This window comes from Carassius auratus, unplaced genomic scaffold (assembly GCF_003368295.1).
Source record: "Carassius auratus strain Wakin unplaced genomic scaffold, ASM336829v1 scaf_tig00033530, whole genome shotgun sequence".
Classification (NCBI taxonomy): domain Eukaryota; kingdom Metazoa; phylum Chordata; class Actinopteri; order Cypriniformes; family Cyprinidae; genus Carassius; species Carassius auratus.
Window position 1 is genome coordinate 232,345 of NW_020526086.1, and position 18,874 is coordinate 251,218.

Here is an 18,874-nt window from a genome sequence, read left to right on the forward strand (position 1 = left end):
TGATATTTTTCTGGTTTAATTACAACAGGAGTTGGTCATTTAAATATTAAACCTTGATTTGTTTCTTCTTCCACTTTATGTACTGTAGTATAATTTGAAAACATGTTTTTAATAGAGTCCGCCATGAAGTTTAATATGAAAAAGGCGGGACCGCTTTTGGCATGGGTAAGTGTCATCCAATTTTGTTGTTTATTCAAAGAACTGATAGATATATGAGATTATCAGTCTGAGTTAGTCTAGTCTGTTGACGTGTTCAGTTTTATAGTTTAAAACACTTGTCTTGACAGATAAACACCATGTTTCCAGACAAGCAGCTCTCGGAGGTCATTCCCTCGAGAGATGGGTTCACGCTCCTGAAGATCTGCTTCAAACTGTGAGTCGTCACTTTGAGACTCTTGATTGGTAAATGTGGGAATACCTGAATAACTAGAACTAACTTTATTTACTTCTGACGAATGCATTATCTGTGACTTTAGAAGAGGGATGGAGAGCACTGAGGATTATAAGACTTTATCCCTCTGTAAGAAAGTGGAAATCATCTTCAATGTTTTGCGGGGTGAGTTAAAAATGCTTGTCTTTTTTGTATTCATGCTTTTTTGCTTCATTTTAGACTGTAATTCTGGACTGGGCGGTGAATGTGAAATCACAAAGTATGCTTTATTGGCAATATTTATGGCACAATGTTGATTAACATAGAACATAATTTTTAAAAGAGGTCTTTCCTCCTTTACAATTTTTAATGACTGATTTCACTGAAAGATTGTATATGATTTTTATAAGTACTATTGTTGTATGTTTTCATATAATAAGCCATTCGTTGCTGATTATAGCGGCAGAATATAAATAAATAAAGTTTTCTCGTCCATGTGCAGATGACTTTGACCTCACCCAAAGACAAAGTTCACTCATCTTACAGAAGATCAGTGCAGGGACTGACCTGGAGCTTCAGCTGGCCAAGGTGTGTATTTGTAAATCTGTGCTCTAAATCAAGGGTTTGCAAATTCAATAAATAAGTAATAAAATATGTTAAAATAAAATTAAAACATTTTTTCAATAAAAACATTTTTTTAATAAAGTGATATAAAAAATAAATACATAAAAATAGATGATTTTAATGAATTTATCAGAATAATGCATACAAATTAAATTAAGTATTAATAATAATATGATTATACTAAGTAATAATTAGGATACGGGGCTGATTGCATGAGAATGATATTTGGGTTCTGTGGTGTGTAAAAGATTGGAAATCAATTGAAAATGACATGCTAACAAGAACATTTTTATTTAAAAAATGATAGAAAAAATAATACAATAAAATAGATTATAAAAACTATTCTGAATAATTCATACAAATTATGTATTAATAAAAATGTGATTACACTTAACAGTAATCAGGATGAGGGTCTGATTGCATGAGTATAATATTCGTGACCCTGGAGCACAAAAGCATTCTTAAGTCACTGGGGTGTAATTTTAGCAATAGCCAAAAAAAAAACCATTGTATGGGTCAAAATTATCAGTTTTTCTTTTATGCCAAAAATCATTAGGTTATTAAGTAAAGAATAAGATCATGTTCCATGAAGATATTTTGTAAATTTTCTTCCATAAATATATAAAAACTAGATTTTTGATAAGTGATATATGCATTGCTTAAGACTTAATTTGGACAACTTAAAAGATGATTTTCTCAGTATTAAAATTTTTTTGCACTCATTAAAGTGTTTCACATGACTGACTTATTCTCCAAAGTATTCTAAAGATTTGATTTGAGGACCAGACCAAAATGAAAGAAATCCTCTTTGCTGAATCCACAAAATTTTTGTGCCTGGCCAGTTACACTATGATACATTTTTGGATGATTCGTTCCTTTAATGCAATGCAGGAGATGTTGTGCATTTATTTGTATTAATGCATGTGCACAGGTGGCGCTTCTGCTTTGTTACTGCACTTTTAAAAAGAGCATCTTTCTCCCCATGGATTCAAATATAGAGGTGAGTGTTTACTAATGACCAGTTTGTATCTTATTAAATGCGTATGTATTGGTGCTACAACAAATATTGAATTTTGAAATCGACACTCTCTAATGTATATTCTTATGTTTCTCTCTTTCTGTCTGGGTCAGTCGGAAATTACATCCATGTTTCGTTTTATAAAAGATGACGCTGATGGTCTGTCTTTAGACGAAGGCCTAGATCAGTTTCTAGACCAATACTGTAAGTAGCCAAGTTGTTGAGTATTATCACATGTTCTTTATTTAACATTACTGTGCATCAGTGTTTTGGAGAGTGAACTGGATGATGTAAGATTAAATCCTCTATCTTGTACATGCTCTGTAGCTGTTATGAACGTTGTGAACTCCAGCAGTATGAGCAGTGGCAGCTCTCTGTTAAACACAGATGACGAGTCTCCGATCGTGAGCCGGTTCCAACGGCTTCCTAGAGTTCAGTTTCAAGAGCTTTGCACAGTGGCTTCCAGCTCGGACCGGTCAGTGTAAACTTTTTTTTTTTTTTTTTGCTGATCCCATGGTGAAGAACAAAGAAGCTTCATGACTAAAACCATCCAAAATGTTAAAAGAATCACTGCTTCTGAAAGTTGTAACAAGTAAGGCAATGCTTATAGAAAATGCTTTTGTTTACAGTTAAAATCAGCATTTTGTTAAATAATATAACTGACTTTTTACATAATCATATTAAAAGGAATTTTGGAATTTGTGCATTTGTTTTTTCAAATTTGACAGCATTTGTGGCATAATGTTGATTGATTGGCACAAAAATGTGTTTCAACTTTTCCCTCTTTTTTTAACTTTTAATCTTTTTTTAAACCAAAATTTACAATGGAAATGATAATCAATTAGTCTACATTAAAAGATTTTGTTTCAATAGTAAAGCCACAAGACATAAACAATGTGCACATTGTGAAAAAATGGCTTTAATAACATTTTTAGTACAAAGTTATATACAATTTTAGGTCACACTTTAGCTTGAGAATCAATTCTCACTATTAACTACAACTTTTTCCTGAAAAAAAACCCCTAATTTGCTGTTTAATCTTTAGTAATGTAGTTATAACAACACCGTTGCATAAATCCTAAAATGACTGTAAACATGATTTTGACAGTAATTCAATGACAAAATGGTTCTTTAAGCAACAAAAATGTGCTTTTGACATTTCACTTTGAACAAAGACCAAAATTATCTTTAAAGTTTTAGATGTCTTTAAGAGGACTATTTGTTCTGCAAGCATGGATTGCAATCACATCAACAAATCTAAAATGTCAGTAGTAATAATACATTATGCATTGTATATACTCTATATTAATAATAAATGGCTAAATAATACCCATACATCTCCAGCTCTCCAGTGCAGGACGTAATGAGCACCCCACATTTCCAGTTAAAGAAACTCCGGAAAGACTTGGCACATGAGGGAGACGTGAGAGACGAGCTGGAGAAAGAACTGGCCGATCAGATCAGCATCATCTCAGAGAAAGGTACACATGCATCAGCATGCTTCCTTGAATTTTATTATGCTGCCTGAAGTGAATGAGATGAACTGTGGTGCTCTGATATGAACTTGGTTCAGTTCCTTTTTCTCGTTTGCACACAGAGGGTCTGATTTCGCAGTTACAGCACAGGGTGGAGCGAATGCTGCGGGAACAAGGAGAGCTGGAGAAGGACCATAAAACTGCGCTGCTGGAGCTCCAGGAGAAGAACGAGAGGTGAGGTGCAATAAGGGACACATTTGGGCTTACAGAAATTATTTTAATAATTTTTTTTATATTTTTTATAAAATATTTATATATATATATATATATATATATATATATATATATATATATATATATATATATATATATATATATATATATATATATATATATATATATATTATTTTTTTTTTTTTATTTTTTTTTTTCTTGAACAGTCTTCTCCACAGAGTGCATGAGGTTCTAAAGCAATGCCAAGACTTAAAAACAGACAACTCCCAAAAAGAGAGAAAGATTGATGAACTGGCAGAGGAGAATGGAACACTTAATGCACAGGTGAGATACTGTTTGTTTGTTTTGAAGTCCTGTTTAAAGTAATGATAAGATCAGGTCATTTTTACCCGTCTCTGGTTCCATCAGGTGCGAAACGCCTTCGCTCAGCTTGCGAGAGCCGATGAGGAAGTTGCCAAACTCACGATGGCTCACGAATTGGCACAAACTGAGTGGAAGAGCAGAAAGGAATTTTTGGAGAAGGAGTTAAATGAGGCCGTCACACACAGGGTTTGTTTATTTCTCTCTTAACACCAATCTAGTATCTATGGCTACATTCATGGCGAGAACCAGTTAATCCATACATAAGTCTTGTGTATAATTAAGGATGTTCAATTAACCTAACCTGAAAAGCAGTCATTATTCTTATTTTGCTAGTCATGATCTGCATGTTTTTACTTTGTACTATCTGGTGTTAATCTGTGTTTTTTTTTTTTCCTGCTCCTGTTCTGCTTGTGCAGGATTGTCTGAGTGAACAGGTTCAGATCCTTCAGGGAAAGATCTCCGTTCTGGAGGATGAACTCCAGAAAGCTAAATCTCAAGAGAAAGGGGAGGTTCTGGGGCCCATCTTGGAGGTGAGATGTTCTGTCATAGACATTACTGATTGTGATTGGACAGCATTTATATGTGACAACAATATTCTTATAGACCTGAACACAGCATCATGACCAATTCTGACTAACATTTTTAATCATTACATTTTTTCAGTGGGAGAAGCTTAAACAGGAGTTGGCAGATCTGACTCTTAAACTCGCCCAGCTTCAGGACACTATTTTCCATCTTGAGAAGGAGAAGGCAGAAGTTGAGGCTTTGCTGGCTGAGGAGAGAGGCTCTTTTGAAAAGGAAACCAAAAGACTACAAATGGTGGTGTTCGATCTGGAGCAGTCCATCAATAGCATCCGTTTAGAGAGAGAAACACTACAGGAGGCTTTATGGACACAGAAGGAAATGCTTACTGCACAGATATCAGCTCTGGAAAGTGATGTTTCTCGCCTGCAACAGGTGGAAGTGCAGTTGACGTCAGAGATAAAAATCTCTGCTGACCTTCGCCAACAAAGAGAAGAACTGGAGGGGAAGGTTGCCTCTTTAGATGAGATGGTTAATGCTCTTCACGCTGAGATCCAGGGTTTAGAAGAGGAGAGAGCATCACAGCAGGACGCCCTGAATGTCCTTATCGTTGACTTGCAAAGCACCAGAGCCACCATTCAGGAATATGAGAAGAAGCTGGAAGAGCATCAAAAAGTTGTACAAGAAAATGAATCCCTGAAAAAGGAAGCTTGCACATTGCAGCATGAGCTTGATGAGCATCTGCAGACCAGTAGAGACCTTCAGGAGCAAATACATATTCTCAGACAGGAGAAAACGGGGGAGGAGAATAAGGTTAGTCAGGCTTTGGACAAAATCGAAAGCCTCCGAACGCAAATTCTGGATCTGTCCGAACAGATTTCCCTAAAAGATGAAGAAATCAGAAATCTGAGGAATGAGTATGACTCTTTAGGCAATGAATTAAAGCTTGTGAAGGAACAAAATATTGAAATTAACGAAATGATCAGATCAAATCGCAAAGAGCATGAGGAGACTGTTAAGAAACTTCAGCAAGAGCTTGACTCTGCTTCTTCAGCTGCTTTAGAAAAACAAGAAGAAATGCTGGTTCTCTCAGTGGAGGTAACATCTCTTAAAGAGCTGATCTTTCGTTACAGTGAAAATGAAGTGCAAAAACAACAAGAATTGTCTTTTTTAGAGGCACAGCACAACGTGTTAAAGGAAAACATGACATCTATTCAGAACCAGTTGGCTGAGGTGACCGCTACAGCTTCACAGAAGGAATCTGAGCTCCACTTGCTTCAGCAGGAGCTTTGCCATCAAGAAACCCTCAGAGAAAAAGCTCAGGATCTTGAGAAAGCCAGGCGTGAGGAGCTTGAGAGGACCGTGAGTGAACTTCAGGCCACAATCCTAGAGGTCACCTCTCTTGTCTCACAGAAAGAAGCTTACCTAAGTTCTCTTCAAGATGAGATGAAGGATCAGCAGTTGAGGGCCAAACAGTGTGAAGATGATCTACGCAATGAGCTGAAGGAGAAGGTTGGAAATCTACAGGAGCTTCTAGACACTGCTAATCGTGATGCTGCAGACAAAGACCACCTTCTGCAGTCTTTGAATTCGAAGCTGAAGCAGATTGAATTGCTGTGCCAACAAAAAGAGAAAGATGTCATTGATATACATCAAGTGAAGGAAGACCTAGAAAAGAGGATTAATGAACAAAAACAACTACTGGATGAGTACCAGCAGAATTTAGAAATCTTGAGAAAAGAAAAAGACCATCTTTCCACTCAAGGATCATCTCTCCGAGAGGAAATCTGCCGTTCCCAGCAAGAAATGTCTGTGTTACAGGCTGACCGTGACGTTTTGAAGGAAAATCTGGCTGCTCTTCAGTATCAGATGGTGGAGCTGACAACCACAGTTTCCCAAAAGGAATCTGAGCTCCTCTTGCTTCAACAGGAGCTTTCCTATCAAGAGACCCTGAGAGAAAAAGCTCTGGAGCTTGAGACAATCAAACGTAAAGAGTTTGAGAAAAAAGTGAGTGAGCTTCAGGCCAAAATTCTAGAGGTCTCCACTCTCGCCTCTCAAAGAGAGGCTCAAGTAATTTCCCTTCAAAATGAGATGAAGGATCAACAGATGCTTGCCAAACAGTCTGAAGAAGATCTTCGCAGAGAGCAGGAAGAGAAAGTTGGCACCCTTCAAGGAGAACTAGATATGGTCAATCGTTGTGCTGCGGATAAAGAAAAACTGCTGGGCTCTTTGGATCAAAAGCTTAAAGAGATGGAAGAGCTTTTCCTTCAAAAAGAGAAAGATGTCCTTGAAATGCATCAGGCAAAGGAGGAGCTGGAAAAGACGATTGTTAAACTTCATGTTGACAATCAAGAGCTTTCGGAGCGCCTGCAGAATCAGGAAATATTGAGGAAGGAAAGAGACCACTTGGCAACTGAAGTATCCTGTCTTAAAGATAAAATTTGTGGCTACCAGGACACTGAAGTGCAGAAGCAACAGGAGATATCCGTTTTAGAGGCTGAACGCAACACATTTAGGGAGAAAATGGATGCCCTTGAGAAGAAATTGATGGAGGAAACAACTGCAGCTTCACAGAAGCAATCTGAACTTGTCTTGCTTAAAGACAAGGTTCACCAACAAGAGATCCTTAGAGAAAAGGATCAGGAACTTGAGACTGCCAAGCGTGAGGAACTTGAGAGAATGGTTAGTGAACTTCACGTTAAAATCCTAGAGGTCTCCACACTAGCCTCCGAAAGGGAGGCTTGTGTTAATTCTCTTCAAGATCAGTTGACGGATCAGTTGAAGGCTAAACAGTCTGAAGATGATCTCTGTAGTGTGCTGAAAGAAAAGGTTGAGAGCCTTCAGGGACAATTGGAAACTGCCAGTCGTGGCGTCTCAGACAAAGACCAACTTCTGCAGACTTTGGATCAGAAGCTGAAGCAGATGGATCTGCTGTGCCAACAAAGAGAGAAAAATGTCCTTGATATGCATCAGGTAAAGGATGACATGGAGAAGAAGATTGGTGAGCTTGTTGTTGAGAAACAACAGCTGCTGGAGTACCAGCAGACTTTGGAAATGGTGAGAAAGGAAAGAGACATTATGTCAACTGAAATAACCTCTCTCAAAGATGAAATCCAAAATTACAGAGAAAGGGAAGTGCAGAAGCAACAAGAAATTTCGTATTTAGAGGCTGAGCACAACACATTAAAAGACAACTTGGCTGCTCTTAAGACACAAGTGGTGGAGTTGACAACTACAGCCTCTCAGAAGGAATCTGAGCTTCTGTTGCTTCAAAATGAGGTTTGTGATAAAGAGAACATTAAAGAAAAGGCTCAGGAGCTTGAGAAAGATGTAAGTGAACTTCAGGCTAAAATCCTGGAGGTCTCCACTCTTGCTTCTGAGAGGGAAGCTCAAATAAGTTCTCTTAAAGAGGAAATAAATGATCAGCAATTAAGGGCCAAACAGTCTGAAAATGATATCCACAGAGTGCTGGAAGATAGGATTGAATCCCTACAGAAGCAACTAGAAACTACCAGCCGTGACATTACAGAGAAAGATCGTCTTTTGGAGTCCTTGGATCAGAAGCTGACACAGATTAAGTTGTATTGCCAGCAAAAGGAAAAAGATGTCATTGAGATCCAACACTCAAAGGAAGACCTGGAGAAGAGGATTGGTGAGCTTCTTTTTGAGGAACAACAAAAACTTGAGGAGTACCAGCAGAATTTGGAAACCGTGAGAAAAGAACGAGATCACCTATCAACTGAAGTAAGCTCTCTCAAAGATGAAATCCAAGGTTACCAGAAAAATGAAGTGCAGAAGCAACAGGAGATGTTTGTTTTAGAGGCAGAATACAACACATTAAAGGAGAACTTGGTTGCTCTTAAAATTCAAGTGGTGGATTTGACAACTTCAGCTTCTCAAAAGGAATCTGAGGTTCAGATGCTTAAAAAGGAGGTTTGTGAACAAGAGAACCTTAGAGAAAGGGCTCAGGAGCTTGAGAAAGATGTTAGTGAACTTCAGGTTAAAATTCTAGAGGTCTCTACTCTTGCTTCTGAGAAGGAAGCACAAATAAGTTCTCTTAAAAATGAAATAAATGATCAGCAGTTAAGGGCCAAACAGTCTGAAGATGATCTACGAAGAGTGCTGGAAGAGAAGATTGAAACCCTTCATGGACAATTGGAAACTGGCAGCCATGTCGTCTCCGACAAAGACCAACTTCTACAAACTTTGGATCAGAAGCTGAAGCAGATGGACGTGCTGTGCCAACAAAGAGAGAAAGATGTCCTTAATATGCATCATGTAAATGATGACTTGGAGAAGAAGATTGGTGAGCTTGTTGTTGAGAAACAACAGCTGCTGGAGTGCCAGCAGAATTTGGAAATGGTGAGAAAGGAAAGAGACATTCTGTCAACTGAAATAACCTCTCTCAAAGATGAAATCCAAAATTACAGAGAAATTGAAGTGCAGAAGCAACAGGAGATTTCATCTTTAGAGGCTGATCACAACACATTAAAAAACAACTTGGCTTCTCTTAAGACGCAAATGATGGAGCTGACAATTACAGTTTCTCAGAAGGAATCTGAGATTATGTTGCTTCAAAAGGAGGTTTGTGATAAAGAAAACTTTAAAGAAAAGGCTCAGGAGCTTGAGAAAGATGTTAGTGAACTTCAGGCTAAAATCCTGGAGGTCTCCACTCTTTCTTCTGAGAGGGAAGCACAAATAAGTTCTCTTAAAGAGGAAATAAATGATCAGCAGTTAAGAGCCAAAAAGTCTGAAAATGATCTCTGCAGAGTGCTGGAGGAGAAGATTGAAACCTTACAGAAACTACTAGAAACTACCAGTTGTGACATTACAGATAAAGATAAACTTTTGGAGTCCTTGGATCAAAAGCTGACACAGATGAAACTTAATTGCCAGCAAAAGGAGAAAGATGTCCTTGAGATCCAACACTCAAAGGTAGACCTGGAGAAGAGAATTGATGAGCTTCTTGTTGAGAAACAACAAAAACTTGAGGAGTACCAGCAGAATTTGGAAACCGTGAGAAAGGAACGAGATCACCTATCAATTGAAGTAACCTCTCTCAAAGATGAAATCCGAAATGATCAGGAAGAGAAAGTACAGAAGCAACAGGAGATTTCAGTTTTAGTGGCTGAACACAACACATTAAAGGAGAACCTGGCTTCTCTTAAGATGCAAGTGGTGGAGTTGACAACGTCAGCTTCTCAAAAGGAATCCGAGGTTCATCAGAAGCTGAGGAAGATGGAACTGCTGTGCCAACAAAGGGAGAAAGATGTCCTGGAGATGCATCAGGCTAAAGAGGACCTAGAAAAGAGGATTGTTGAGATTAATGTCGACAAACGTCAACTTGATGGGTACCAGCAGAGTTTGGAGATGCTGAGGCAAGAAAAGGACCATCTGAGTTCTCTCAATCAGACTCTCCAGAGGGAGTGTGACGCCTCCCAAAAGATTCGAGCTGAGCTGGAGTTGATGGTAAAAGAGCAAAATGTTTCTATCCTTGCTCTTAAAAAGGATTCTCAAAAGTGTGAGGAAAAGAATCAGGAACTCCTGGAGCAGTTGAAGACCAAGTCAGAAGCAGTAGAACACTACAAAGCACAGGTCTGTTTTGAATCACATCTTTCTTTTTTTCATTCGTGCATATTTGTGCATGATCATTTATGCATCATCACTTGTTATACTTCCTCAGGTGGAGAAGGCCAAGAATCACTACAATGGTAAAAAGCAGCTGCTGGTGGAAGCTCAGGAGCTCAACAAAGCTCTCGAACAGTCGTTGGAGGCCAGCAAGAGGGAAGTCAAAGACCGGGAGATGGAACTGGCATTGGCTCGCATTGAACTAGACCAGGCTCACACCAAAGAGAAGAAACTTGCGGCCAAAGTGAAAAGCTTAGAGGCACAAGTTAGTTTACAGTTAATATTTCAAGAATGTTGAAATGAGACTCAATTGAGATTTACAATTTTTTTTTTTTCCTGTTGTTTAATTGTGTGCTTGTTTTAGGTGGACTTTGCTGACAGGCAACTGCGAGAGAAGAGGATGATGACAGATGACAAAGAGAACATGAGACACAGAGAAAGTCTGTACATCAGAGTCCCAGAAAAACAGCAGGACACGAGTACAGACAGCTTGGAGTTTGAGCTGAATGATTCACTCAATGCTAACAGGTAACTAAACCAACCCAACTGTATAGGTTTCTAACATAGTATTCCATGGAACTCTTGCAGCGTCATTGTATATTCTTTTCCCAATTTGGCAGTCATTCTGCAGTACCAGGTGAGTCCAGCACTCCACTGGTTCGTAGCTCTGAGCGCTTGGCTGCTAAACGTCGTGCCTTGGGGGCCGAATCCCTGGAGACTCTCTACTTCACGCCTTTGAGTCAACAAGGCAAAATGCGTAAAGAGTCCCGCCATGATGCCTTTGAACACAAACTAGAGTCCAGCATCACTTCCATTGACGATTTTGCAGTTGACTCTGCAAAGAAGTTGACCGCTTCGGCTAGAAGGCGACGTACTACGCAAGTTATCAACATCACCTTGGCTAAGGTAGGAAATGCACAACCTTCAACTTTCCTCATACCTTTTCTTGGGTTCAAAATAGGTTATTTGTTGGCTCTCATAAATTAAGTCCCACCTTTCAAATCAAAGAGCCAATGGTTAATGCTCTTTCGAGAATAAGAAACAACATTTATGATACAGTTCCTGTCAGGGGCCAATTTGAAAAATGTCATTTTAATATGAGTTTGGCTAGAGGGATATCCCTAGTATTTTAACTTGCCTCTGTATAACACATAATAGGGTAGTATTTATAAATGCAAATGTTAACCAAGGGAATGCTATAAAGCAGCTGTTCCATAAGCGCCACCTGCTGTCAGAGAGTGTATTTGCATTCTGTTTTGGATTCGTTCAGATGTTTTATGTAATAGTTTCACAATGCTAAAGTAAGATCTTTCAGTTTTAGCTTGAAAATGATTAAAAAGACACCTTTTCATTTATATATTTTTTTGTTGTTGAAAAAATCATAATGTGAAATCAGTATTGTGAATCGTATTGCATCATGAGTTGTTGTCTTAATATGCACTTTGACTAGTACTACTACTGTTCATGGCTCCTTGATCAGGTCTCTTTTTTTTTCTCGTACTGGATTGCAAGTTTCTAAAAAGTTTTTTTGTTCTTTTATTCATGTTTGGTGAGAAGGCATCAGGAAGTGCTGAAGAAGAGGAGTCGTTTTCTAGTCTGCACTCTGCCCGATCTCAGCCCAACTTGGCAGTTCAGCATTCACGGCCGTTCTCCATGGACTTCTCTGAGGAAAGTGCTGCAACTTTATCGAAAGCAGACACCCTTCAGAATCTGCCTGGATACCGCAGAAGCACCGTGCAAAACGTTAACCCACCAAGAGGTAAAATGTTCTTATTAGGACTTACTCTTATAGATAATTACCAGTGACATTATAGTATCACTGAGATACTATTATAGTTCTTATAGTTCTTTAATACTTGATTTGTAAAATTTTAGTTATGTGAATTAAGTAATATAATAGTAATATTGTAACTTGTGTGTTGTGTAGCCACCAGTACGTTCTGTATTGGCGCAGAGAATGAACCAGAACATGTTTCTGACGACTGGATGCGCATCGCAGAATTGCAGACACGAAACAAAGCCTGTCTGCCCCATTTAAAGAGCAGCTACCCGCTGGAGTCCAGGGTAAGCTTGGAAATAGTTAGCTTTAACTGCATTGTTTGTGTAAGACCATAATCAAACTATCGTTTTGCCTCGACAGCCTAGTCTGGGTCCCTCGTTCACCGTAACAGATGAGGACCTGCGTTTGGGAGACCCGGATGAGACGATCCGACGTGCGTCCATGATGCCAAGTCAGATCCTGGAGTCCCTGAACTCTCGCCGCTTCTCTCTTGCACCGAGTTCGAGCCAGAGCTCAGCAAACTCCCAGCCTCAGCGTGCCACCATGTTGCCGGGTCAGATCCGGTCCAGCACTGCTGCTCACCGGGCTGCTCAGCTCACAAAAACAAGCTCACGTGCTTCAGAAAATAAACGCAGCCCATTGGCTCCCAAACGGCCTGGATCCCAACTGCAAGGTCCAGACACGCCTGAGGTACAAGAGAACAAAACCTCTGTTTGATCATTTATTGATTCCACTTGATTGATTGGTTGATTGAGATGCTTTGAGAGTCACTTCTTCACAACAACCCTTTAAAATTAATCTTGATGAAAATGTGATAAAAATATTAATATTATGCAGTAGAGTTTACTTTTCAAAGTAATGCCAATAGTAATAAATTAAAACAATTTTTAGTAGATAATTATGCAATTTTCTTTATTATTTAGATTTCAACAGGAAACATCTTTTATGCAGCGTTTTGTTTGCAAACATAAGGAATTCTTAAATTTTCATATGACAACATTTTTAACGATTATTTAAATGATTAATATGATGAATATGCATTTAATCATTAACCCAGAAAAAACACTTAATTTTTATGAAAATAAAATCGTATTTCATAAGGCACTATTATCGTGGATTAAAAAAAGGTAATTTAATTTAATGAATTCATTTGTTCAGACATGCTTTTTGTTTATTAAAATTTTATTAAACCAATAAAATTTTATGTAGAAAATTAGAGAAATAAAAAGGTATTTGTTAACAATATTTTTGAGTTATATATATTTATTTTATTTTATTTTTATTTTTTTAATTGGGAAATGTAAAAATGTTACTTTTAATTACTTGTAACTTTGTAACAAGTAGTAAAAACTTTGTAACTATGTAACTTTCCAAACTTTTTGGTGAATTTAATTAATCAGACATGCTTTTTCATTACTAAAATTTAATTTAATTGTTAAAACTAAACCAGTAAGATTGAATCTCAATGTCTTTTAACCAGTCTAATAAACTCAAAATGTTAATAATGCTAAACTGTTGGTTTCAAATAACGTTGTTTCCACAGGCAAAGAAGTTGGCAAGTTGCTTCCCACGACCAATGACACCTAAAGCCAGGTTCGGCAACAGTCAAAACAGACCTCCAAAGTCACCGGTAAGATCCTGTTATTGGACATCTGTAGTTGTTACTAACCTAGTCTTTATCTTAGATTAAAATCTCCCTAGAACACATACCTCACAAATGCTTGTTTCCTCTCACTAGGCCGAGCGAAGGCAATCTCTGATGTTCACTGTTGAAAATACTCCAAAGAACAGCGGTCGTGGTGACAGCAGGCTCCAGCGTGGCCTCAACAAGCTGCGTAACAGCGCACGCAAATCTCCCGCCGTGGCCAGTCGTGCCCTGCGTTCGGCGATGGGTGCCAAGTCTCCTCTGGACTCCACTCGGAGAAAATCTCCCCGAAACAAGTCGCCCAAATCCTCCAATGCCAAAAAGGTAGAATACACTTTTGTGCTTTCATTACCCGAAACCATTTGGCATTTGTTAGTTCTATTTTTATCTGATATGAACACTGTAGCACATGCCATGGTAAAAATGCATTGGAAAGTGTGTGTTATGTTTTTAAATTCTAGTATTTGTGGTTATAAATTCCAGGTGTGTTAAAGTAAGTGCTGTGTGTGTGTGTTTAGGAAACACAGTGACTTGCTGCGCTGCTGATCTATGCCTAAGTATTTAACTGTGTGTATCAGCTGTTATGTATGACAGTAATACTTCTCTTAACACTGCAGGTGTCTCTCCTCTTTTGGGATTGTTTCACTCACCCTCTGGTGTTACTGGAATAGTTCATTCACACATAAAAATTTGCTGAAAATGTGCTCACCCCTCAAGACCATCAAATATTTAGATGAGTTTGTTTCTTCATCAGGTTTGGAGAAATGCAGCAACATTGCATCAGTGTCTCATCAATGGATGCTCTGCAGTGAATGGGTGCCGTCAGAATGAGAGTATCACAAACACACAGATTTGTCTTCTCCAGATGTTAACTGATGGACTGGAGTGGTGTGGATTATTGTGATGTTTTTATCAGCTGTTTGGACTCTCATTCTGATGGCACCCATTCACTGCAGAGCATCCACTGATGAGACACTGATGCAATGCTACATTTCTCCAAAAACGATGAGGAAACAAACTCATCCTGATCTCAGATGGACTGAGGATAAATTTTTTTAGCAAATTTCCTGGTAAACTTTTCAGTTTTCTAAAATGAACCTTGGCTTTGTAATTTTTGTGGCTGGTGTGACCTACTTTTTATGTTATTAAAGTCAGTAAGACATTTTTTTTTTTGATATTCTATTGAATGCAAAATGTTTTAAATTCAAATGATTATTTTTATTATAGTTTTTTTGTTGTTGTTGTTTGAAAAAAACATTAAACTTTTTAAAGCAGCAAATATTCTAACCATATTTGAAGCTGTTGTAAGCAAATCAGTTGTTTTCTAGTTGTTGTAGTTTCTAGTAATTACTCAGCAATTGTGAATAACTTTTTGCTGTTTTAATATGCTTGCTAAGTTTTTATTATTATTGTCTGTTCATTTTGCATATGAATAACATACAGTAGTCATGTCCACCGATATACATGCAAAAATAGACTGTTTAAAAAATATATTTGACAGGGGAAAAAAAACGGTTCTATTGTATGTTTGGTGGTGGTCTCACTGCATTTCTGATCATTTCACCTGATAACAGTGTAACTCAAGATCTATTCTTAGTGTTTAGAAATGTGAATGTTCTCCCATTTCTATTGTAATTTCTATGCATATGTGTTTTAATGCATTGAATAATTTTCTGACTCTTCTTTCTCTCTCCGCAGATGAAGTTCAGGGTTAAGGTTTAAATTGGAGGATTCAACTGCAAAGTCATCAGTTCCCTTTTCTTTTTTATTTGTTTATCTTTTCTCTTTTTAAGTTATTTTTATTATGGGATGCAGTGGTCATAATTACTGTCCTGTTTATGTTACTGGTTGTATAATATTTAAATCTATTCCTTGTTCTGTAATAAAGTCTTCTGTATCAAATCTTTGACAGGTTTATCAGCCATTGCTAAATAGAAGCAGTTTATGTATGATTATAGAAAACTTTCTATTAAAAGTTTATATACATCAAGAGTGTTTGGAAAGGTTTTTTTTTTTCTTTTTTTTTTCAATGCATTAGAAACTTTTATTTATTTAAATATGTATTCATGTATTACATTGATTTGAATAGGATAATCACCATTTTGATATATAATACAAAGAAGAAAATATATTCCATTCTTTATTCACAACATGAAGTGAGTTAAAATTTAACTGTTCTTCGTAAAGCAACTGCAGATGGTTCACGAGTTCAATGAAAAGCTAATTAATGAAATAATAAAAAATGTAAAATCTGAATAAATAATCTTAATAAGTAATAAATAATTGTAATACATCGTGAATTATTTAAAAATAACCATAATCAAAATAAAATGTTCATAAAAATTTTAAAAAGAGGAATTAGGATCAATAAATAACATATAATAATAATAATATGTCGCTATTATGTGAATATATTTACTCAATGAAAAGTAACTATAGTCTGAAAATGAGTTTTAAAGTGTAATATCTAATTACAAGTTGGAAGCTGATTACATAATGCAGATAACGTAATCAGTTACTACCCAGATATGTATATATATATGACTTTTATGCATTTAGCAGACATTTTTATACTAATAAACTTACAGTGCATTCAGGGCTATACATTTTTTTATCAGTATGTGTGTTTCCTGGGAATTGAACCCACAACCTTTTGCACTGCTAACACAATGCTCTACCACCAAGCCACAATATATATAGCCATCTAGATGCACATTCTGTGTCATTACCTATTTTAATTGCTATTTTTAATCACTGTTAATTATTTGTAGCCTACTGATATGTTTTAATCGTTGTTTACAGTGACTGGCGTTGTTCAGACAGATCAACAGTGTTTATCCTAAAGAGGCGATTACCAAAATCATCCAGATGATGGACGGGCATCGACTCCTAATATTTGCCTTTACAAAGTGTGAGCTGTGATAATATGATAAAAATGCCTTTTTTGTAACTTAGTTGGTAACTCTCACAGTGTTTCTGACTTTTGTAGTGTGAACCGTAAAATACCACATGAATTCTGATGCAAACAAAGATAAATCCATATCAGTTTTGAAATGAGATGCATGTATAAACTCATGAAAAGCGTGTAACATTGTGTGTTTCATTCGCTCTTTATTACTATTGTAAAGTATGTGACCATCACTTTGTAAAGAACAAATGAAGGAGTCATACCGCACATGCGTGAGGATGTAAAAATAAGTATCACTATTATCTCTAACTACTATAATACTAATTATATGCAGATTTTGTTTTCTACACACATATATTATCTGCATTACTTTTTTTAATCAATGCTTTTAATTCAGTTGTCAGTTGCTCAGTGGGTCGTAGTTCTTTCTCTCATTAGAACCGTGATCTTTAATCTTAGATTTTAAAATACATTTTTGCTTTTAATCCATTTTAGCTTGTTTTTAAAAATTGCCAGTAAAAAAAAAAAAAAAGAATGGGAAAAATACAAAGGCCACTGAAAAAGTTGTTGCACTTGGTTGTGCTTTAATAAAGTTTATCCTTCCTGAGTTTACTTGTTTTCTAGTCTAGTTTTACTAAACTTGCCATTGTTTACAGTTGGCACCTTGACTCTGGATTAATGTAAATGTGTGTCTATGTCTGTAGGCAGGAGAGCAAGTTCTCTGATGGGTCTGTGGTTAAGGAGTTAGACTGGGGGTGAGAAGGTTGTGGGTTCGATTCCCGCTCAGAGTTGTGTTAGTTCAGACTGTGGTTGTCTCAGTGTGGCTGTGAGCTGATCAGTGCTGTAGTCCTGGACACCACACAGAGTGATGCTGGTTCCTACCGACGGGGCCTGTTGAGATCTTGCTTTCCCTGTGCGATGGTGCCACACACATGTTTGGATGAGCTGCTGCCTACTTTTATGCATCGCTGTCTCTGGAGCTCCAGCTTGCCAAGGTGCGGATTTGTTTCTGTTGCTTTTCAGAAACTGGTATTTTTTTGTTTAACATTTTGATAATGACTGCTTATGCCACTGCCACTGATAATGTAATACATTAACCCAATAAAGTCCTCTAAACTATCAGCATGATTTGCCTGAAATTTTCCACCATGTGCTTAATGTGTTTTTCTGATGTGACATATTCACTGTTTTTTAATGACTTTTATATTGTTACTGATGTTTAAAAATGAACACGGTTTACTTGATTATCCATATATATATATATATATATTTTTTTTTTTCAATGTAGGTGTTTTCTTGTATGAACTCTATATTCTCATATCATACTACAAGAGATGTAAAAATCTGGTGTATAAAATTATACTTAACAAAAAAAGGGAATTGCAAACATTTTTGTTGGAACAATGTTGAAGAAACAGTTGTTGTTGTTTTTTTTGCATACATATATATAGAGATTTCTAAGTCTAATTTTAAAGGATTATTTTTATTAAAAACATGAATAAGTGACAGTAATGAAATGTTAAAGTTTGAAAATCCTCCTAGTCAAAGTTTGCTTTGAAAAAAAAAACATAAAATATGACGCAGAAAACATCCTTATAAATGTATCTCATAATTCAAAGTTTCTTAAAAATAAGATACTTTATTATGGTTGAATCTTCAGAAATTATTCAGATTTACTTCTGTGTATTCAAGACATTAAATGTTTAGAAAAACATTTCTTAAAAATTAAAATTACCCCCCCCCCCCAAAAAAAAACAAAAAAAAAAACATTAAACACAAGAACTTGGAGAATGTTTTTAAAACAGACTTTTGAAAAGAAAAAAAATGTATACTTTCATAAGGATGCATTAAAACTGGTCTAAAGCAACAGTAAAGACCTTTTAAAGTTACAGAAGATTTCTGTTGCAAATAAATGCTGAACTTTCTTTTCATCAAAGAATCCTGATAAAAGTATCCCTGTTTCCCCGAAAATATTGTGCAACACAACTGTACTCAACATTGATAATAATCAGAAATGTTTCTTAAGCAGTAAATCATCATGATTTCTGAAGATCATGTGACATTGAAGACTGGAGGAATGATGCTGAAAATACAGCTGCACATCACAGAAATAAATTACATTTTAACAGATATTTACACAGAAAGTATTTTTGATCAAATAAATGCAGCATTAGTGAGCCCATGCGTTTATAGCTAAATAAAATCCAGCTTAATTATTATTATTTTTTTTATTATTTTAACAATCGTTATTTATTCATTATTTGTATTTATAGAGGAATGTGTGACCAAAAAAGACACATTATTTAT

The 18,874-nt window shown here is 36.6% G+C and overlaps 1 protein-coding gene and 1 non-coding gene across 2 annotated transcripts; both read left to right on the forward strand.

The window, feature by feature from the left end:
- The first annotated feature begins 123 nt into the window (after positions 1 to 123).
- Positions 124 to 15,443, forward strand: LOC113081244 (nuclear mitotic apparatus protein 1-like). Its single transcript, XM_026253316.1, has 23 exons — positions 124 to 165; positions 288 to 373; positions 477 to 556; positions 873 to 958; positions 1,926 to 1,994; positions 2,126 to 2,216; positions 2,340 to 2,487; positions 3,357 to 3,493; positions 3,610 to 3,721; positions 3,928 to 4,045; positions 4,130 to 4,270; positions 4,501 to 4,614; positions 4,748 to 9,482; positions 9,843 to 10,201; positions 10,290 to 10,499; positions 10,599 to 10,762; positions 10,855 to 11,140; positions 11,792 to 11,993; positions 12,162 to 12,298; positions 12,375 to 12,704; positions 13,558 to 13,644; positions 13,753 to 13,983; positions 15,358 to 15,443. The coding sequence occupies exons 1-23, from the start codon at positions 124 to 126 to the stop codon at positions 15,379 to 15,381; spliced, it is 7,989 nt and encodes a 2,662-aa protein (XP_026109101.1). The 3' UTR covers positions 15,382 to 15,443.
- Positions 15,444 to 17,373: 1,930 nt separating this feature from the next.
- On the forward strand, positions 17,374 to 17,500 carry LOC113081257 (small Cajal body-specific RNA 14). The gene has a single exon (XR_003282145.1).
- Positions 17,501 to 18,874: the final 1,374 nt, after the last annotated feature.